Source organism: Sturnus vulgaris, chromosome 33, assembly GCF_052056855.1.
Source record: "Sturnus vulgaris isolate bStuVul1 chromosome 33, bStuVul1.hap1, whole genome shotgun sequence".
Taxonomy (NCBI): Eukaryota; Metazoa; Chordata; class Aves; order Passeriformes; family Sturnidae; genus Sturnus; species Sturnus vulgaris.
Window position 1 is genome coordinate 287,713 of NC_142275.1, and position 21,313 is coordinate 309,025.

The window sequence follows — 21,313 nt, forward strand, 5'->3', positions numbered from 1 at the left end:
CAAACGGCGCAAGGGCCCGAGCGGGGCCGGGCCGGAGCCGGGAGAACCCGAGCGGGGCCGGACCGGGCCGGGAGAACCCGAGCGGGGCCGGGAGAGCCCGAGCGGGGCCGGACCGGGCCGGGAGAGCCCGAGCGGGGCCGGACCGGGGCCGGGATAACCCGAGCGGGGCCGGGCCGGGCCAGCGCGTCACGGAACGGGAGGGGTCGGAGGCACCGGGAACGGGGCGGGGCGCACGGAGTCGGCCTGGAGGGTTCGGGTCAGGCCGGTCAATCCGCGATCGCTCGCCCTTTAAAAGGAAAAAAAAAAAAAAATCCGGGAGGTTCTGTGGGTGTCGGTCCTGAGAGCCGCGTTCGTGCCCTGGGTAGCGGCACTGGACGGTGTCCGGGAGGAGGGTTGTGCCGGGATTCCTCGGGAATGCTGCGCCTTCCTCCCCATCGCCTTCATCATCATCATCATCATCATCATTATTCTCCTCCTCCTCGCCGTGGGGTTGTGCCCCGAGATAGGGCCGGGAGCCGAGCGTGGCCGGCCCCGATAACGGGGAGCAGAGAGCAGAGCGTCCCGGCAAGGCAAAGGAATTCTCGCAAAAAAAAAAAAAAAAACCAACAAAAATACAAAAAAAAAAAAAAAACCCGAGGGCTTTGGTTGTGCCAGCAGAGCCGATTGTCCGGCCTTTCCCCTTTGTCTGTCCCCGTTCCATTTCCATTCCACGGATCTCTGCTCCTCCCTGGGCTCTCCCCGGTTCCTGTCCCCTCCACCCGGGGCTGTCACTTCCTGAACCGCAGAATTCTCTCCCTTCTCCTCGTGTGCTTCCATCCCCGCTCTCCCCTCAACCTTCAAACCCCCCCCCCAAAAAAAAAAACATCCAGGCTCTTTTCCAGCTGTTTCAGGCTGGGTTTGACATCCCTTTCTCCGTGGGAATTGCCCCGCTGGAAGCTCCAGTGGGGTTTTCTCTGCCCTCCCGTGGAATTCCTCGGAGCCCAGGGTGGGATCCATCACCTTTCCCTTCTATCCCAGCGCAGGCCGCATTCCCAGCCTGGATTTGGGAAAGATTTGGGATTTTCCAGGTGGGAACACTGGGAGTTATTTCCCCCGCCCTCCCCAATCCTGAATTCCCGGGAATTCTGGCAGCCTTTAATTACGGCGCTGCTGGAAAACCACCCCTGCTAATGAAACCCTTTTGTGTCTCAGGTCCATCCGGGCATCCTCCCCCACCCCGCTGTGCGGCCTGTGCTAATTAGGGTTAATTGGGGGGTGTCCGTTGTGCCTCAGATCCTGTCGGTGTCCTCAGGAATGTGACACCGGGCAGTGCTGACCCGCTGTCACCCCGGATTTCGGGAGCAGTTCCGGCATTCTTCCCGGCCTTTTTTTTTTTTTTTTTTTCCCTGGATTCCCAAATTCCAGGGCCTCGGGGCTGTTCCCATTGTCCCAACGATCTGCACGGATCCGTGGAGCCAGGATCGATTTCTGCCCGTGGAAGGGGGGGGGGGGTTGGGTTGGGGGATTTTTGCAGCTCTTGGACCTTTAGCTCAGTTTTTTTCCCGAGCCATCAGAATCCCTGGATCCATTCTGGGAAGCCCTGGACCCGTTTCTGTGGGGTTTTTAACCCTCAAAACACACAGCAAGGGAATCCCGAGGTGCCCAGAATTCCTCGGAGGGACCTGGAATTGTGCTGGGAATGCTCTGAATCCATGAATTAGCCAAACTGGGCTGGAATTCCTCTGTGGGGAAAGGCCTGGTACATCCACAGTGGGACTGGGATCGGTGGGGAGGGGCCTGGAGTGCCTCAATCCCCGAATTCAGTGGGATTTTGGGCCTCAATTCCCATATTCAATGGATTTTGGGCCTCAATCCCCCAATTCAGTGGGATTTTGGGCCTCAATCCCCGAATTCAGTGGGATTTTGGGCCTCAATCCCCGAATTCAGTGGGATTTTGGGCCTCAGTTCCCGAATTCAGTGGGATTTTGGGCCTCAATCCCCGAATTCAGTGGGATTTTGGGCCTCAGTCCCCGAATTCAGTGGGATTTGGGGCCTCAGTTCCCGAATTCAGTGGGATTTTGGGGCTCAGTCCCCGAATTCAGTGGGATTTTGGGCCTCAGTTCCCGAATTCAGTGGGATTTTGGGCCTCAGTTCCCGAATTCAGTGGGATTTTGGGGCTCAGTCCCCGAATTCAGTGGGATTTTGGGGCTCAGTCCCCGAATTCAGTGGGATTTTGGGCCTCAGTCCCCAGATTTAGTGGGAGAAGCCCCAAGGGAAGGAGCTGGGATCGTCCCTGGGATTCTTTGGAGCCCGGTCCCGGCCCTGCTGTGACAATTCCCGGGGCTGTCTCCGGCCTGGGGGACAATGGAGCCGTTGTCCCCCGGGGGTGGGGACAATCCCGAGGGATCCCGACCTCAATGGGGCTTTATGAGCCCTGGGGGAGGCTGGGAGTCCTGAGCCTGAATTCCCAAAGAGGTGCTGAGCCCCTCGGGTTTGGGGATTTTTTGGGGATCCGGGGTTTCACGGGAGCCAGTCGGGGGTGAATCCGTGGGGTTTGCCCTGCTGGGATTGGGGTTTGGTGGGAATTCGGTGGGGAATGGGGAGGGAATTGTTTGGGGACACGGCACAGGGACACCAGGACGGGCTCTGCCCACAGAGCTCGGGTTGGCTTTGCCCTGGATTTCGGGTGAGAAGGGGCCAGGGATGGGCTCGGGTGGGGAGAACTTGGGGCTGGAGGGGGAACGGGCTGGGATCGGGCAGGAATGGGGCAGGAATGGGGCAGGAATGGGGCAGGAATGGGGCAGGGACAATCAGGAACCTGAAGGAACAATCAGGAATCAGGCAGGAATGGGACAGGGACAATCAGAAATTTGGCAGGGACAATCTGGAATCTGAAGGGACAATCAGAAATGGGGCAGGGATGAGATGAGGACAGGCAGGAATGGGGCAGGGACAATCAGGAATGGGGCAGGGACGAGATGAGGACAGGCAGAATCTGTCAGGGACACGCTCAAGTGTTTGCACTCTCAGGTGTTTCCATGCTCAGGTGTTTCCATGCTCAAGTGTTTGCACGCTCAGGTGTTTCCACGCCCAGGTGTTTGCCCGCAGATTTGCTGGAATTTGGGAAGTTCCCACCGCACTTCCCCCACCCCCCGAGCCCTTTGTCCCTGTGTCCCTTTGTCCCTGTCACACCTGTGTCCAGGTGGGAGGCGGCGGGATCCGGGCGGTGACGTCACTGCAGGATCCTGGGCAGGGACACGGGGACCGGGAATGCCCGGGAATTCCAGCAGGAAAACCGGGACTGCCCCGGTTCCCCTCTGGATCCGTGACTCCCACGCGGAACGGGGGGATCCCCTCAATTCCAGGGGGCCAGGGATGGGATAAAGGAAATTCCCTCAATTCCAGGGGGTCAGGAATGGGATAAAGGAGATCCCCTCAATTCCAGGGGGTCAGGAATGGGATAAAGGAAATTCCCTCAATTCCAGGGGGTCAGGAATGGGAGATCCCCTCAATTCCGTGGGATCAGGGATGGGATAAAGGAAATTCCCTCAATTCCAGGGGTCAGGGATGGGATAAAGGAAATTCCCTCAATTCCAGGGGTCAGGAATGGGAGATCCCCTCAATTCCATGGGATCAGGGATGGGATAAAGGAAATTCCCTCAATTCCAGGGGTCAGGGATGGGATAAAGGAGATCCCCTCAATTCCGTGGGATCAGGAATGGGAGATCCCCTCAATTCCAGGGGGTCAGGAATGGGAGATCCCCTCAATTCCAGGGGGTCAGGAATGGGAGATCCCCTCAATTCCATGGGATCAAGGATGGGATAAAGGAAATTCCCTCAATTCCAGGGGTCAGGGATGGGATAAAGGAGATCCCCTCAATTCCATGGGATCAGGGATGGGAGATCCCCTCATTTCCGTGGGATAAAGGCTCAGTGATCCCCCCAGTGCAGGAATCCCCCCATTCCCACCCATCCCAGCAGGGCCGGGGCTCCCTCCCGGACCCTCCCCGAGGTTTTTTTTGTTTTTTTTTGTTTTTTTCCACCTTTTCCCCGTCCCGGTTTGGCTCCTCCTGCCGGACCTGCCCTCCCGGTCGGGCAGGATTTGCTTTTCCGGGGTTGTCACCCTCGTTCCGGGACAGGGCTCAGGCTTTGCTGGGAAGGGGTGACACGGGCAGGGTGACACCGGCGCCGTGACGTTTTTGGGGTGGTTTTGACGTCCAGTTCTCGTCGGAGCCGCTCCCAAGGGCGATGCCCAGCAGGGAATTAAATCCTGAATTCAAACAGGCTGGAAATGCCTCTGGAGCTTCTTGTCACTCCCAATTCCCAGCACGTCCTTCCTGTCCTGTTCCTGCTCGGGAAAGGGGTGGGGACAGCCCCGTCCCAAACCCCCAAAATCCCCCAAATCCCCTCCCCCCCAAAAAAAAAAAAAAAAAAAAAAGAAGCTGTGGGTGCTGAGGCCAGGAGGAATCCTGTGGGAATTTCCTGATTTTGCACACCCAGGAATGTCCTGTTCTGTCCCCTGTGTTTTCCCAAGCTTTTTCCAGCCTTCCAGTGGCCAGGACTGTGCAGAAATCGATGGCATTCATTCATGTAATTAATTATTGATTAATTTATTGACCCGTGTTTCCATCCCCGGCAGGGATTTCCTCCCCCGTGGCTCTGGGATCGTCACTCGCCGGCCCCTGATCCTGCAGCTCATCTTCTCCAAGACAGGTACAGGAAATCTGGGAGAGAATTCCCTGGGCAGGGAAAAGGGAGAGAATTCCCTGGGCAGGGAATCTGGGAGAGAATTCCCTGGGCAGGGAAAAGGGGAGAGAATTCCCTGGGCAGGTAAAGAGTTCCCAGTACAGGGAAGGAATTCCCAGTGCAGGTGAAGAATTCCCAGTGCAGGTAAAGAGTTCCCAGTGCAGGTGAAGAATTCCCAGTGCAATCCCACAGGACATTTGGGCCCATCCCAGCCCCCACATTCCCAGATTCCTGTGCTTATCACAGAGAAATGCAGGGGAGAGCTCTGGGAATGCTGGGCTGGCCTTGGGGGTGTCTCATTTTCCCGGATTTCCTTGGTTTTCATCAGCCAGGCTGAGATCCAGGGCAGGATTCCTTCCTGTGGAGCAGAAAAATTGCCTGGATTGTGGGCAGGGGATCCCAGGAGGATCCCAGGATGATCCCAGGATGGTCCCAGGGTGATCCCAGGGTGATCCCAGCCCTGTCAGGGTGATCCCAGGATGATCCCAGGATGATCCCAGGGTGATCCCAGTCCTGTCAGGGGTGTCCAGGATGATCCCAGCCCTGTCAGGGTGATCCCAGGATGATCCCAGGTTGATCCCAGTCCTGTCAGGGTGTCCAGGGTGATCCCAGCCCTGTTAGGGGTGTCCAGGGGGATCCCAGGATGATCCCAGCCCTGTCAGGGGTGTCCAGGGTGATCCCAGGATGATCCCAGTCCTGTCAGGGGTGCCCAGGGTGATCCCAGGATGATCCCAGTCCTGTCAGGGTGATCCCAGGATGATCCCAGTCCTGTCAGGGGTGTCCAGGGTGATCCCAGGATGATCCCAGCCCTGTCAGAGTGTCCAGGGTGATCCCAGGATGATCCCAGGATGATCCCAGGTTGATCCCAGTCCTGTCAGGGTGTCCAGGATAATCCCAGGATGGTCCCAGGGGGATCCCAGGATCATCCCAGCCCTGTCAGGATGGTGTCCAGGATGATCCCAGGGTGATCCCAGGATGATCCCAGGATGAACCCAGGGTGATTCAGGGCAGGGCTGAGGTTTCCCCCCCGTGCCCACACAGGGGGAAGGAGGAAGGAAATTGCACCAACCTGGCAGCCCCGGAGGTGTTGAAATCCTTTTTTTTTTTTTTTTTTTTTTTTTTTTTTGGGGCAGACTGGACCCAGGAAATCCCCTCCACATCCTGCCCCTTCCCCAGATCTCCCCGCTGGCCTCCCAAACCCCAAACTTTTGTTTTTTGTGTGGTTTTTTTTGGTGTTTTTAACCCCAGAATATGCCGAGTTCCTGCACTGCAAGTCCAGGAAGTTCACGGATTTCGACGAGGTGCGGCAGGAGATCGAGGCCGAGACCGAGCGGGTGACGGGCACCAACAAAGGCATTTCCCCCGTGCCCATCAACCTGCGGGTGTACTCCCCTCACGGTGAGGGCAATGCGGGGAAAATCCGGGAAAAATCCGGGGAATGTGGGGAAAAATCCGGGGAATGCGGGAAAAAATCCGGGGAATCATCCGGAGAATGCGGGGGAAAATCCGGGAAATCATCCGGGGAATGTGGGGGAAAATCCGGGAAATCATCCGGGGAATGCGGGGGAAAATCCGGGAAATCATCCGGGGAATGTGGGGGAAAAATCCGGGGAATGTGGGGGAAAATCCGGGGAATGTGGGGGAAAATCCGGGGAATGTGGGGGAAAATCCGGGAAATCATCCGGGGAATGTGGGGGAAAATCCGGGGAATGTGGGGGAATCACCCGGGGAATGTGGGGGAATCTGGGGGAAAAATCTGGGAAAAAATCCGGGGGAAATGCAGCGAAAAGTCCGGGAAAAATCCGGGAAAAATCCGGGGAATCATCCGGGTGGGGATCCCGCAGGAAATTAATTTCCCCGAGTCTGCGATTAATGAATTCCCGATTAACGAATTTCCAATTAATGAATTCCCGATTAATGAATTTCCAATTAATGAATTCCCGATTAACGAATTTCCAATTAATTAACCCCCTGTCCCCCCGTATCCTGCAGTGCTGAACCTGACTCTGTGATTGATGAATTCCTGATTGATGAATTCCCAATTAATGAATTCCCGATTAATTAACCCTCTGTCCCCCCGTGTCCTGCAGTGCTGAACCTGACTCTGTGATTAACGAATTCCCGATTAATTAATTTCTAATTAATTCCCCGTGTCCCACAGTGCTGAACCTGACTCTGTGATTGATGAATTCCTGATTGATGAATTCCCAATTAATGAATTCCCAATTAATGAATTCCCGATTAATGAATTCCCGATTAATTAACCCTCTGTTCCCCGTGTCCCACAGTGCTGAACCTGACTCTGTGATTAACGAATCCCCGATTAATTAATTTCTAATTAATTCCCCGTGTCCCACAGTGCTGAACCTGACTCTGTGATTGACGAATCCCCGATTAATGAATTCCCAATTAATGAATTTCTGATTAATTACCCGTGTCCCACAGTGCTGAACCTGACTCTGTGATTGATGAATTCCTGATTAATGAATTTCCAATTAATTAACCCCCTGTTCCCCATATCCCACAGTGCTGAACCTGACTCTGTGACGAATCCCCAATTGACAAATCCCCGATTAACGAATACCCAATTAACAAATTTCCAATTAATTCCCCGTGTCCCGCAGTGCTGAACCTGACTCTGTGATTGATGAATTCCCGATTAATGAATTCCCGATTAATGAATTTCCAATTAATGAATTTCTGATTAATTCCCCATGTCCCACAGTGCTGAACCTGACTCTGTGATTGATGAATTCCCGATTGATGAATTTTTAATTAATTAACCCCCTGTTCCCCGTGTCCCACAGTGCTGAACCTGACTCTGTCATTGACGAGTCCCCGATTGATGAATTCCCGATTAACGAATCCCCGATTAATTAATTTCCAATTAATTCCCCGTGTCCCGCAGTGCTGAACCTGACTCTGTGATTAACGAATTCCCGATTAATTAATTTCTAATTAATTCCCCGTGTCCCACAGTGCTGAACCTGACTCTGTGATTGATGAATTCCCAATTAATGAATTCCCGATTAATTAACCCCCTGTTCCCCGTATCCCACAGTGCTGAACCTGACTCTGTCATTGACGAGTCCCCGATTGATGAATTCCCGATTAACGAATCCCCGATTAATTAATTTCCAATTAATTCCCCGTGTCCCGCAGTGCTGAACCTGACTCTGTGATTAACGAATTCCCGATTAATTAATTTCTAATTAATTCCCCGTGTCCTGCAGTGCTGAACCTGACTCTGTGATTGATGAATTCCTGATTAATGAATTCCCGATTAATGAATTCCCGATTAATTAACCCCCTGTCCCCCATATCCCACAGTGCTGAACCTGACTCTGTGATTAACGAATTCCCGATTAATTAATTTCTAATTAATTCCCCGTGTCCCGCAGTGGTGAACCTGACTCTGTGATTGATGAATTCCCAATTAATGAATTTCCAATTAATTAACCCTCTGTTCCCCGTATCCCACAGTGCTGAACCTGACTCTGTGATTGATGAATTCCTGATTAATGAATTTCCAATTAATTAACCCCCTGTTCCCCGTATCCCACAGTGCTGAACCTGACTCTGTGACGAATCCCCAATTGACAAATCCCCGATTGACGAATACCCAATTAACAAATTTCCAATTAATTCCCCGTGTCCTGCAGTGCTGAACCTGACTCTGTGATTGATGAATTCCCGATTAATGAATTCCCGATTAATGAATTTTTAATTAATTAACCCCCTGTTCCCCGTATCCCACAGTGCTGAACCTGACTCTGTGATTGACGAGTCCCCGATTGATGAATTCCCGATTAACGAATCCCCGATTAATTAATTTCCAATTAATTCCCCGTGTCCCGCAGTGCTGAACCTGACTCTGTGATTGATGAATTCCTGATTGATGAATTCCCAATTAATGAATTCCCAATTAATGAATTCCCGATTAATTAACCCTCTGTTCCCCGTGTCCCGCAGTGCTGAACCTGACTCTGAGATTGATGAATTCCCAATTAATGAATTTCCAATTAATTAACCCCCTGTTCCCCATATCCCACAGTGCTGAACCTGACTCTGTGACGAATCCCCAATTGACAAATCCCCGATTAACGAATACCCAATTAACAAATTTCCAATTAATTCCCCGTGTCCCGCAGTGCTGAACCTGACTCTGATCGACCTCCCTGGCATCACCAAGGTGCCCGTGGGGGACCAGCCCCCCGACATCGAGCAGCAGATCCGGGACATGATCCTGCAGTTCATCTGCAGGGAGAGCAGCCTCATCCTGGCCGTCACCCCGGCCAACGTGGACCTGGCCAACTCGGACGCCCTCAAGATGGCCAAGGAGGTGGATCCACAGGGTGAGGGAGGGGAAAAGGGGAAAAAAAAAAAACGGGAAGAGGAGGTGAGAGGGTGGGAAAGAAGGGAAAAGAATGGGGGAAAAGGGGAAAAAATGGGAAAAAAATGGCAAAAGAATGCAAAAAAAGGGAAAAAAGGCAAAAAAATGGGAAAAAAATGGCAAAAGAATGCAAAAAAAGGGAAAAAAGGCAAAAAAATGGGAAAAAAATGGCAAAAGAATGCAAAAAAAGGGAAAAAAGGCAAAAAAATGGGAAAAAAATGGCAAAAGAATGCAAAAAAAGGCAAAAAAAAAAGGGAAAAAATGGCAAAAGAAATGCAAAAAAAGGGAAAAAAAGGCAAAAAATGGCAAAAGAAATGCAAAAAACGGCAAAGCAATGCAAAAAAAGTCAAAAAATGGCAAAAAAGGCAAAGAAATGAAAAAAAGGCAAAAGAATGCAAAAGAATGCAAAAAAAGGCAAAGCAATGCAAAAAAAAGGCAAAAAAGGGCAAAAGAATGCAAAAAAAGGCGAAGGCAAAAAAATGCAAAAAAATTGCAAAAAAAGGCAAAAGAATGCAAAAGATTGCAAAGAAAAATGCAAAAAAATTGCAAAAAACACCCCAAAAAATGCAAGAGAATGCAAAAAAATTTAAAAAAAATGAAAAAATGAAAAAAAAAAGCAAAAAACCAAAAAGAAACTGCAAAAAACAGCAAAAACCAAAAATAAGCAGCAGTAAACAATAATAAACATCAATAAACATCAATAACCATCAATAACCATCATTAAACATCATTAACCATCAGTGTCATTAATTAATTAACCCTGTCCCCCCCAGGCCTGAGGACCATCGGGGTCATCACCAAGCTGGACCTGATGGACGAAGGCACCGACGCCAGGGACGTGCTGGAGAACAAACTGCTGCCCCTCAGGAGAGGTGTGTGTCACCTGTGTGTGTCACCTGTGTCACCTGTGTGTCACCTGTGTCACCTGTGTGTCACCTGTGTGTCACCTGTGTCACCTGTGTGTCACCTGTGTGTCACCTGTGTCACCTGTGTCACCTGTGTGTCACCTGTGTGTCACCTGTGTCACCTGTGTGTCACCTGTGTGTCACCTGTGTGTCACCTGTGTGTCACCTGTGTCACCTGTGTCACCTGTGTCACCTGTGTGTCACACCTGTGTGTCACCTGTGTGTCACTGTGTGTCACCTGTGTGTCACCTGTGTCACCTGTGTGTCACCTGTGTGTCACCTGTGTCTCACCTGTGTGTCACTGTGTGTGTCACCTGTGTCACCTGTGTGTCACCTGTGTGTCACCTGTGTGTCACACCTGTGTCACACCTGTGTCACACCTGTGTCACACCTGTGTGTCACCTGTGTGTCACCTGTGTGTCACCTGTGTCACCTGTGTGTCACCTGTGTGTCACCTGTGTGTGTCCTGTGTCAAACTGCTGCCCCTCATGAGAGGTGTGTGTCACCTGTGTGTCACCTGTGTGTCACCTGTGTGTCACCTGTGTCACCTGTGTGTCACTGTGTGTGTCCTGTGTCAAACTGCTGCCCCTCAGGAGAGGTGTGTGTCACCTGTGTGTCACCTGTGTCACACCTGTGTGTCACCTGTGTCACCTGTGTGTCACCTGTGTGTCACCTGTGTGTCACACCTGTGTGTCACCTGTGTCACCTGTGTGTCACTGTGTGTGTCCTGTGTCAAACTGCTGCCCCTCAGGAGAGGTGTGTGTCACCTGTGTCACCTGTGTGTCACACCTGTGTCACCTGTGTCACCTGTGTGTCACTGTGTGTGTCACCTGTGTGTCACCTGTGTCACACCTGTGTCCCCAGTGTGTCCCAGTGTCCCCAGTGTCCCCATTTGTGTCCCCAGGGTACATTGGGGTGGTGAACAGGAGCCAGAAGGACATCGATGGCCGCAAGGACATCCCTGTCCCCAGTGTGTCCCCAGTGTGTCCCCAGTGTGTCCCAGTGTGTCCCCAGTGTCCCCAGTGTGTCCCAGTGTGTCCCCAGTGTCCCCAGTGTCCCCCCAGTGTCCCCAGTGTCCCCATTTCTATTTTAGGGTACATTGGGGTGGTGAACAGGAGCCAGAAGGACATCGATGGCCGCAAGGACATCCCTGTCCCCAGTGTGTCCCAGTGTCCCCAGTGTGTCCCCAGTGTGTCCCCAGTGTCCCCAGTGTCCCCAGTGTGTCCCCAGTGTGTCCCAGTGTGTCCCCAGTGTCCCCAGTGTGTCCCCAGTGTGTCCCAGTGTGTCCCAGTGTCCCCAGTGTCCCCATTTGTGTCCCCAGGGTACATTGGGGTGGTGAACAGGAGCCAGAAGGACATCGATGGCCGCAAGGACATCCCTGTCCCCAGTGTGTCCCCAGTGTGTCCCCAGTGTGTCCCCAGTGTGTCCCAGTGTGTCCCAGTGTGTCCCAGTGTGTCCCAGTGTGTCCCCAATGTGTCCCCAGTGTGTCCCCAGTGTCCCCAGTGTGTCCCAGTGTGTCCCAGTGTGTCCCAGTGTGTCCCCAGTGTGTCCCAGTGTGTCCCAGTGTGTCCCCAGTGTGTCCCCAGTGTCCCCAGTGTGTCCCAGTGTCCCCAGTGTGTCCCCAGTGTGTCCCAGTGTGTCCCAGTGTGTCCCAGTGTCCCCGTTTCTATTTTAGGGTACATTGGGGTGGTGAACAGGAGCCAGAAGGACATCGATGGCCGCAAGGACATCCCTGTCCCCAGTGTGTCCCCAGTGTGTCCCAGTGTCCCCAGTGTGTCCCCAGTGTGTCCCCAGTGTGTCCCAGTGTCCCCAGTGTCCCCATTTGTGTCCCCAGGGTACATTGGGGTGGTGAACAGGAGCCAGAAGGACATCGATGGCCGCAAGGACATCCCTGTCCCCAGTGTGTCCCAGTGTGTCCCAGTGTGTCCCAGTGTCCCCAGTGTGTCCCAGTGTGTCCCCAGTGTGTCCCCAGTGTCCCCATTTGTGTCCCCAGGGTACATTGGGGTGGTGAACAGGAGCCAGAAGGACATCGATGGCCGCAAGGACATCCGCGCCGCGCTGGCGGCCGAGCGCAAATTCTTCCTGTCCCACCCGGCCTACAGACACATGGCCGAGCGCATGGGCACGCCACACCTGCAGAGGGTGCTCAACCAGGTGAGACACACCTGACACACCTGAGACACACCTGAGACACCTGAGATACACCTGACACACCTGAGACACCTGAGATACACCTGACACACCTGAGATACACCTGAGACATCTGAGACACACCTGAGATACACCTGAGACATCTGAGACACACCTGAGACACACCTGAGACACCTGAGATACACCTGAGATACACCTGAGACACACCTGAGACACACCTGAGATACACCTGAGACACACCTGAGACACCTGAGATACACCAGACACCCCTGAGACACCCCTGAGACACACCTGAGACACACCTGAGACACACCTGAGACACCTGAGATACACCTGTGACACCTGAGACACACCTGACACACACCTGACACACACCTGTGACACCTGAGACACACCTGAGACACACCTGACACACCTGAGACACACCTGACACACACCCCCCTTACCTGTAGAGTGCTCAGCCAGGTGAGACAGCCCCTTCCTGATCCATTCCTGCCTGGAAAAATGGAATTTCCCATTTCCTGGCTCAGTTTAACCAGGAAAACCGGGAATATTCCCATTTCCCATCCCAATTTCCCTATAAAACCAGGAATATTCCCATTTCCCATCCCGATTTTCCCTATAAAACCATCAATTTCCCCATTTCCCATCCCAATTTCCCTATAAAACCGGGAATATTCCCATTTCCCATCCCGATTTTCCCTATAAAACCCGGATTTTCCCCATTTCCCATCCCTATTTTCCCTATAAAACCCGGATTTTCCCCATTTCCCATCCCGATTTTCCCTATAAAACCCGGATTTTCCCCATTTCCCATCCCTATTTTCCCTATAAAACCCGGATTTTCCCCATTTCCCATCCCGATTTTCCCTATAAAACCCGGATTTTCCCCATTTCCCATCCCGATTTTCCCTATAAAACCCGGATTTCCCCCATTTCCCATCCCGATTTTCCCTATAAAACCCGGATTTCCCCCATTTCCCATCCCAATTTCCCTATAAAACCCGGATTTTCCCCATTTCCCATCCCGATTTTCCCCATTTCCCATCCCGATTTTCCCTATAAAACCGGGAATATTCCCATTTCCCATCCCAATTTCCCTATAAAACCATCAATTTCCCCATTTCCCATCCCGATTTTCCCTATAAACCCCGGATTTTCCGCATTTTCCCGCTCTCCCCCTGCAGCAACTCACCAACCACATCCGGGAGTCGCTGCCGTCGCTGCGCAGCAAGCTGCAGAGCCAGCTGCTCTCGCTCGAGAAGGACGTGCACGAGTTCAAGAATTTCCGGCCCGACGACCCCGCCCGCAAAACCAAAGCCCTGCTGCAGTGGGTGCCGGTCCCCGGGCTCCTGGGGGGGTCACAAATCCTCTCCTGGGGGTGTTTTTCCAATCGGGAATAATCCCAGTTATTCCCTGGGAATCTCAAAATCCTTTCCTGGGGGTGTTTTCGGTCTGGAATAATCTCAATTATTCCCTGGGGAGATTAAAAATCCTGTCCTGGGGGTGTTTTTCCAGTCGGGAATAATCCCAGTTATTCCCTGGGAATCTCAAAATCCTCTCCTGGGAGTGTTTGCAATCGGGAATAATCCAAATTATTCCCTGGGGGGGTCACAAATCCTGTCCTGGGGTGTTTTTCCAATAGGGAATATTCTCAATTATTCCCTGGGGGGGTCAAAAATCTTCTCCTGGGGATGTTTTTGGTCAGGAATATTCCCAATTATTCCCTGGGAATCTCAAAATCCTGTCCTGGGGGTGCTCCTGGGGCATCCCTGCATTCCCTGGTTCCCATGGGAATTCCCCACCCCTGACCCAGCAGCAAAATCGGGATTTTCACTTCTCCCACCTCAGCTGGAGGAATTTGGGGACTTTTGGGCTCTCCCCCATTCCCATTTTTCCCCATTTTTCCCATTTTTTTGTCAGGATGGTGCAGCAGTTCGGGGTGGATTTTGGGGTGGATTTTGGGCTCTCCCCCATTCCCATTTTTCCCATTTTTTTCCCGTTTTTTGTCAGGATGGTGCAGCAGTTTGGGGTGGATTTTGGGGTGGATTTTGGGCTCTCCCCCATTCCCATTTTCCCATTTTTTTCCCGATTTTTGTCAGGATGGTGCAGCAGTTCGGGGTGGATTTTGGGGTGGATTTTGGGCTCTCCCCCATTCCCATTTTTCCCATTTTTTTCCCGTTTTTTGTCAGGATGGTGCAGCAGTTTGGGGTGGATTTTGGGGTGGATTTTGGGCTCTCCCCCATTCCCATTTTTCCCCATTTTTCCCGTTTTTTGTCAGGATGGTGCAGCAGTTCGGGGTGGATTTTGAGAAGCGCATTGAGGGCTCTGGGGATCAGGTTGACACCCTGGAGCTCTCGGGGGGTGCCAGGATCAACCGGATCTTCCACGAGAGATTCCCCTTCGAGCTGGTCAAGGTCAGCCCGGCCCTGAACCCCAAATCCCAAATCCTGAACCCTGAATCCCAAATCCTGAATCCTGAATCCCAGATCCCGAATCCTGAATCCCAGATCCCGAATCCTGAATCCCAAATCCTGAATCCTCAATCCCGAATCCTGAATCCTGAATCCCAAATCCTGAATCCCAAATCCTGAATCCCAAATCCTCATTCCCCATTCCTGATTCCCAATTCCTGATTCCTGATGACTGATTCCCCATTTCTGAGTCCTCATTCCTGATTTCCCATTCCCCAATTCCCAATTCCCATTCCTCATTCCCAGTTCCCCATTCCCATTCCCAATTCCCAATTCCCATTCCTCATTCCCAATTCCCATTCCTCATTCCCAATTCCCATTCCTCATTCCCATTCCCAGTTCCCCATTCCCAATTCCCAATTCCCCATTCCCAATTCCTCATTCCCAATTCCCATTTCCCCATTCCCCATTCCCAATTCCCATTTCCCCATTCCCATTCCCCATTCCCATTCCCCATTCCCAATTCCCATTCCCCATTCCCATTCCCAATTCCCCATTCCCAATTCCCCATTCCCATTCCCCATTCCTCATTCCCAATTCCCATTTCCCCATTCCCCATTCCCAATTCCCATTCCCCATTCCCAATTCCCATTCCCCATTCCCATTTCCAATTCCCAGTTCCCCATTCCCCATTCCCATTCCCAATTCCCCATTCCCCATTCCCCATTCCCAATTCCCATTCCCCATTCCCATTCCCATTCCCATTCCCAATTCCCCATTCCCATTCCCAATTCCCCATTCCCCATTCCCCATTCCCATTCCCCATTCCCATTCCCATTCCCAATTCCCTTTCCCTGCAGATGGAATTTGATGAGAAGGATCTCAGGAGGGAGATCAGCTACGCCATCAAGAACATCCACGGGGTCAGGCAAGTATTCCTGGATTATTCCAGGGCAGAATTCCCAAACCCAGGCCCTGGGGGCCTCCCTGGCCCCATTTCCCTTCCCTAATCCCATCCCAATCCCACCTGTCCCCCCTCACCTGTCCCCCCTCACGTGTCCCCTCCCCCAGGACGGGGCTGTTCACCCCAGACCTGGCGTTCGAGGCCATTGTCAAGAAGCAGGTGGTGAAGCTGAAGGAGCCGTGCCTGAAATGTGTGGACCTGGTGATCCAGGAGCTGATCAACACCGTGCGCCAGTGCACCACCAAGGTACACCTGACACACCTGACACACCTGAGACACACCTGTGATACACCTGAGACACCTGAGACACACCTGAGACACACCTGAGACACACCTGAGACACCTGAGACACACCTGAGACACACCTGTGACACACCTGAGACACACCTGAGACACCTGAGATACACCTGTGACACACCTGACACACCTGAGACACACCTGAGACACACCTGAGACACCTGTGATACACCTGTGACACACCTGACACACCTGAGACACACCTGAGACACACCTGAGACACACCTGAGACACCTGAGACACACCTGACACACACCTGAGACACACCTGAGACACCTGAGACACACCTGAGACACCTGAGACACCTGTGACACACCTGAGACACCTGAGACACACCTGTGACACACCTGAGACACACCTGACACACCTGTGACACCTGAGATACACCTGTGACACACCTGAGACACCTGAGACACACCTGTGACACACCTGAGACACCTGAGACACACCTGTGATACACCTGAGACACACCTGACACACCTGTGACACCTGAGATACACCTGTGACACACCTGAGACACCTGAGACACACCTGTGACACACCTGAGACACCTGAGACACACCTGTGATACACCTGAGACACACCTGACACACCTGTGACACCTGAGATACACCTGTGACACACCTGAGACACCTGACACACCTGAGACACACCTGTGACACACCTGAGACACACCTGAGACACACACCTGAGACACCTGAGACACACCTGAGACACCTGAGACACACCTGAGACATACACCTGAGACACACCTGAGACACACCTGAGACACACCTGAGACACACCTGAGACATACACCTGAGACACACCTGAGACACACCTGAGACACACCTGAGACACACCTGAGACATACACCTGAGCAGGGATTTTGGGGGAATTTTGGGGATGATTTTTGGGGATTTTTGGGGATGATTTTTGGAGATGATTTTGGGGATTTTTGGGGATGAATTTTGGGGATGAATTTGGGGATTTTTGGGTGATTTTGGGTGATTTTGGGTATTTTGGGACCCCCCCTCCTCGCCGGGCTTTTCCCTCTCTCCCAGCTCGGTTCCTACCCCCGGCTGCGGGAGGAGACCGAGAGGATCGTGACCACTCACATCAGGGAGAGGGAGGGCAAGACCAAGGACCAGGTGAGCTCCTAAACCAGGCCTAAACCTGCCTTAAACCAGGCCTGAAACAGCCCTGAACCTGCTCTAAACCTGCCTTAAACCAGGCCTGAAACAGCCCTGAACCTGCCTTAAACCAGCCTTAAACCAGGCCTGAAACAGCCCTGAACCTGCCTTAAACCAGCCTTAAACCAGGCCTGAAACAGCCCTGAACCTGCCTTAAACCAGCCTTAAACCAGGCCTGAAACAGCCCTGAACCTGCCTTAAACCAGCCTTAAACCAGGCCTGAAACAGCCCTGAAACAGCCTTAAACCTGCCCTAAAACCTGCCCTAAACCAGCCCTAAACCAGGCCTAAAACAGCCCTGAACCTGCCTTAAACCAGCCTTAAACCAGGCCTGAAACAGCCCTGAACCTGCCTTAAACCAGCCTTAAACCAGGCCTGAAACAGCCCTGAACCTGCCTTAAACCAGCCTTAAACCAGGCCTGAAACAGCCCTGAAACAGCCTTAAACCTGCCCTAAACCTGCCTTAAACCAGGCCTGAAACAGCCCTGAAACAGCCTTAAACCTGCCCTAAACCTGCCTTAAACCAGGCCTGAAACAGCCTTAAACCTGCCCTAAACCCTGCCCTAAACCAACCCTAAACCAGGCCTAAAACAGCCCTAAAACTGCCCTAAAACCAACCCTAAACCTGCCCTAAAACCAACCCTAAACCCAGCACCAGGTGAGCCCGAACCCTGAACCCAATCCTAAACCCAGGTGAGCCCAGTCCGGCCCTGGGCCCGTTCCCAGTTTCCCAAGCTGGGATCCCATTCCCAGTTTCCCAAACTGGGATCCCGTTCCCAGTTTCCCAAGCTGGGATCCCATTCCCAGTTTCCCAAACTGGGATCCCATTCCCAGTTTCCCAAGCTGGGGCCCCATTCCCAGTTTCCCAAACTGGGATCCCATTCCCTGCCCAGATCCTGCTGCTCATCGACATCGAGCTCTCCTACATCAACACCAACCACGAGGATTTCATCGGCTTTGCCAAGTGAGTGCTGCTCCAGGGGGGTCCTGAATTCCCAAATTCCCAAAAATTCCCATATTCCTAAATTCCTGAATTCCAGAATTCCCATATTCCCAAATCCCTGAGTTCCCAAATTCCCCCAAATTCCCATATTCCCAAATTCTAGAATTCCCAAATTCCTGATTTCCCAAATTCCTGAATTCCCAATTCCCCAATTCCCCAAAATTCCCAAATTCCCGAATTCCCGACCTGTGGGTTTTCCTTTTGGGGTCAGTGTTCCCCATCCCTGAGCTCTGGGACAGGGAAAAGGGGCTGGGAAAAGCTCCAGCCTCAGGGATTTGGGATCAATCCCAATGGTTTGGGGATTTGGGATCAATCCCAATGGTTTGGGGGTTTGGGATCAATCCCAATGGTTTGGGGATTTGGGATCAATCCCAATGGTTTGGGGATTTGGGATCAATCCAATGATTTGGGGGGATTTGGGATCAATCCCAATGATTTGGGGATTTGGGATCAATCCCAATGATTTGGGGATTTGGGATCAGTCCCAATGGTTTGGGGATTTGGGATCAGTCCCAATGGTTTGGGGATTTGGGATCAATCCCAATGGTTTGGGGGTTTGGGATCAATCCCAATGATTTGGGGATTTGGGAGCTCCCTGTCCCTCCTCATCCTCTCTCCCCCCCCCCCATTCCCAACATTCCCAGGATTTTCCCGTTCTGCTCCAGCCCCAAACTTTGGGAATCTCCCCCTCCTCCTCCTCCTCCTCCTCCTCCTCCTCCTCCTCCTCCTCCTGTTTTTTTTTTTTCTCTTTTCCCCTTTTTCCTTTCCCCCTTTTTCACTCTTTTTCCGTTTTTTCTCTTTTCCCTTTTTTTCTTTCTCCTTTTTTTCTCTTCCCCTTTTTTTTTTTCTCTTTTTTCCCTTTTTTTCCTCTTTCTTTCCTATTTTTTTTTTCCCTCCTCTTCCCTGTTTTTTTTTTTTTCTCTCTCTGGATCCATCTCTGTCTGTCTGTCCCTGTCTGTCTGTCCGGACTCTCTCCTGTCCCAGCTGTTTCACTGAGCAGCACGTGGCCACTGGGTGGGTACTGGGGGAACTGGGAGAACTGGGAGAACTGGGGGATGAGAACTGGGAGAACTGGGGGATGAGAACTGGGAGAACTGGGGGATGAGAACTGGGAGAACTGGGGGATGAGAACTGGGAGAACTGGGAGAGCAGAGCTCGGGGAACTGGGAGATGAGAACTGGGGGAACTGGGGAAACTGGGAGAACTGGGGAGTTTCCTGCTGGGGGCTGGGAGCTTGTCCTTGGACTGGGGATCCTTCTCCTCCCAGTTCAGCTCTGGAACTGGGAGCCAGAGAACTGCTCTGGGTTTGGGTTTCCCCTCCCAGTACAATCCCAGTACAATCCCAGTACAATCCCAGTACAACTGGGATCCTGCAGCTTCTCCTCCCAGTTTGGCCTCGCCATTGGGGTCCTGGAGTTTCTTTTCCCAGTTCACCCTGGATTTGGGAACCTTCAGATTCCCTCTCGGATTTTCTCCTCTGGATTTGGGAGCTGGTTTATATCCCCTCCCAGTCCTCCCAGTCCTCCCAGTTCACCCACACCCCCGGGATCCAGGAGGGGCTGTGGGGGCTCAGACCAGGCAGGGATCCCCAGATCCCCCCCCCAAAAATCCCCCCCAAACCCCGCTGCCCCAGGGTGGGTGTGTGTCCCCCCAAACCCCCAACCCCAAATCCCCAAACCCCAAACCCCCAAACCCCAAACCCCCAAACGCCCAAAACCCCAAAACCCCCAAATCCCAAATCCCAAACCCCCAAACCCCCAAATCCCAAACGCCCAAAACCCCAAACCCCCAAACCCTAAATCCCCAAACCCCCAAACCCCCAAACCCTAAATCCCCAGACCCCCCAAACCCCCAAACCCCCAAACCCAAACCCCAAACCCTGGGGGTCTGGTGTGCCCTTGGCTCCATTTCCCTCCTCCCCTTCCTCAAATTCCCAATTTTTTTGTTTTGTTTTTTTTGTTTTTTTGGTTTTTTTCCCCTTTTCCCAGCGCTCAGCAGAGGAACACTCAGACCAACAAGAAGAGAGCGATCCCAAACCAGGTACAGCCCCAGACCCTGATCCCATTGGGGTCCCTGATCCCATTGGGGCTCCTGATCCCATTGGGGTTCCTGATCCCCTATTGGGGTTCCTGACCCCATTGGGGCTCCTGATCCCCTTTTTGGGGTTCCTGATCCCCTTTTTGGGGTTCCTGATCCCATTGGGGTTCCTGATCCCATTGGGGTTCCTGATCCCCATTTTGGGGTTCCTGATCCCCTATTGGGGTTCCTGATCCCCATTTTGGGGTTCCTGATCCCCTATTGGGGCTCCTGATCCCCTTTTGGGGTTCCTGATCCCATTGGGGTTCCTGATCCCATTGGGGCTCCTGACCCCCTATTGGGATTCCTGACCCCATTGGGGTTCCTGATTCCTTTTTGGGGTTCCTGATCCCCTTTTGGGGTTCCTGACCCTCCTTTTTGGGGTTCCTGATCCCTTTTTGGGGTTCCTGATCCCCTTTTTGGGGTTCCTGATCCCATTGGGGTTCCTGATCCCCTTTGGGGTTCCTGATCCTTTATGGGATCCCTGCCCCTTTTTTGGGATCCCTCCCCCATTTTTTGGGATCCCTGCCCCATTTTTTGGGATCCCTGCCCCATTTTTTGGGATCCCTCCTCCCATCCCTGAATTTTGGCCTCCCCCAGGCCGTGTTTGCAGACGGAAAACTCGGAATTTGGGGGCAGAATTCCAGCCTGGAAACGAAAAAAATCCTGGGAATTTTTTAATTTTCTTGGGTTTTTTTTTTGGGGGGTGGGGGGTGGTTTTGAGGGGCTGGGAGGGTTCCAGGCTGTGCCCCCCCCCCACCCCAATCCCATTCCCAGGGGAATTTTGGGATGAGCTGGAGCTTCCCCCAGGGATTAACGCTGGGAATGATCATTAATTGCATGTAACTGGTTTTCTTCTGCTGTTTTGTTTTGTTGTTCTGCTTTTTCCTCCTTTTATTTTTATTTTTATTTTTATTTTTTCTGCTTTTTGCTCTCTTCCCCTGTCCCATCTCCTCTTCCCGTTTTTTTTTTTATTTTATTTTTATTTTTATTCCTTTCTTTCTTTTTTTTTTAATTTATTTTATTCTCCCCCCCCCCCCCCAATTAATTTTGCACACCCAAAGGGGGAGATCCTGGTAAGTACCACGGGAAAGAGCTGGGACAGCACCCGGCCCTGCCAGGAAAAAAAAAAAAAAAGGAAAAATCCCAAAAACATCCCAAAAACATCCCAAAAAATCCCCACAAACGTCCCAAAAAATCCCCACAAAAATCGC

At 52.3% G+C, this 21,313-nt stretch overlaps 1 protein-coding gene across 4 annotated transcripts in view; it reads left to right on the forward strand.

The window, feature by feature from the left end:
* The window catches only part of DNM2 (dynamin 2), a 30,964-nt gene that overhangs the window by 370 nt on the left and 9,281 nt on the right, over window positions 1-21,313 (forward strand). For 2 of the 4 annotated variants that reach the window (XM_088154969.1, XM_088154972.1), the window contains exons 2-14: window positions 4,619-4,692; window positions 5,974-6,123; window positions 8,877-9,080; window positions 9,892-9,990; window positions 12,017-12,177; window positions 13,362-13,504; window positions 14,456-14,591; window positions 15,449-15,516; window positions 15,660-15,798; window positions 16,893-16,979; window positions 17,914-17,984; window positions 20,012-20,063; window positions 21,164-21,175. In XM_088154969.1, the coding sequence (XP_088011095.1) occupies window positions 4,619-4,692; window positions 5,974-6,123; window positions 8,877-9,080; window positions 9,892-9,990; window positions 12,017-12,177; window positions 13,362-13,504; window positions 14,456-14,591; window positions 15,449-15,516; window positions 15,660-15,798; window positions 16,893-16,979; window positions 17,914-17,984; window positions 20,012-20,063; window positions 21,164-21,175 (1,396 nt within the window). Of the gene's footprint in view, window positions 1-4,618; window positions 4,693-5,973; window positions 6,124-8,876; window positions 9,081-9,891; window positions 9,991-12,016; window positions 12,178-13,361; window positions 13,505-14,187; window positions 14,219-14,455; window positions 14,592-15,448; window positions 15,517-15,659; window positions 15,799-16,892; window positions 16,980-17,913; window positions 17,985-20,011; window positions 20,064-21,163; window positions 21,176-21,313 lie in introns of all 4 variants that reach the window. The other 2 variants (XM_088154970.1, XM_088154971.1) reach the window with 2 other exon arrangements.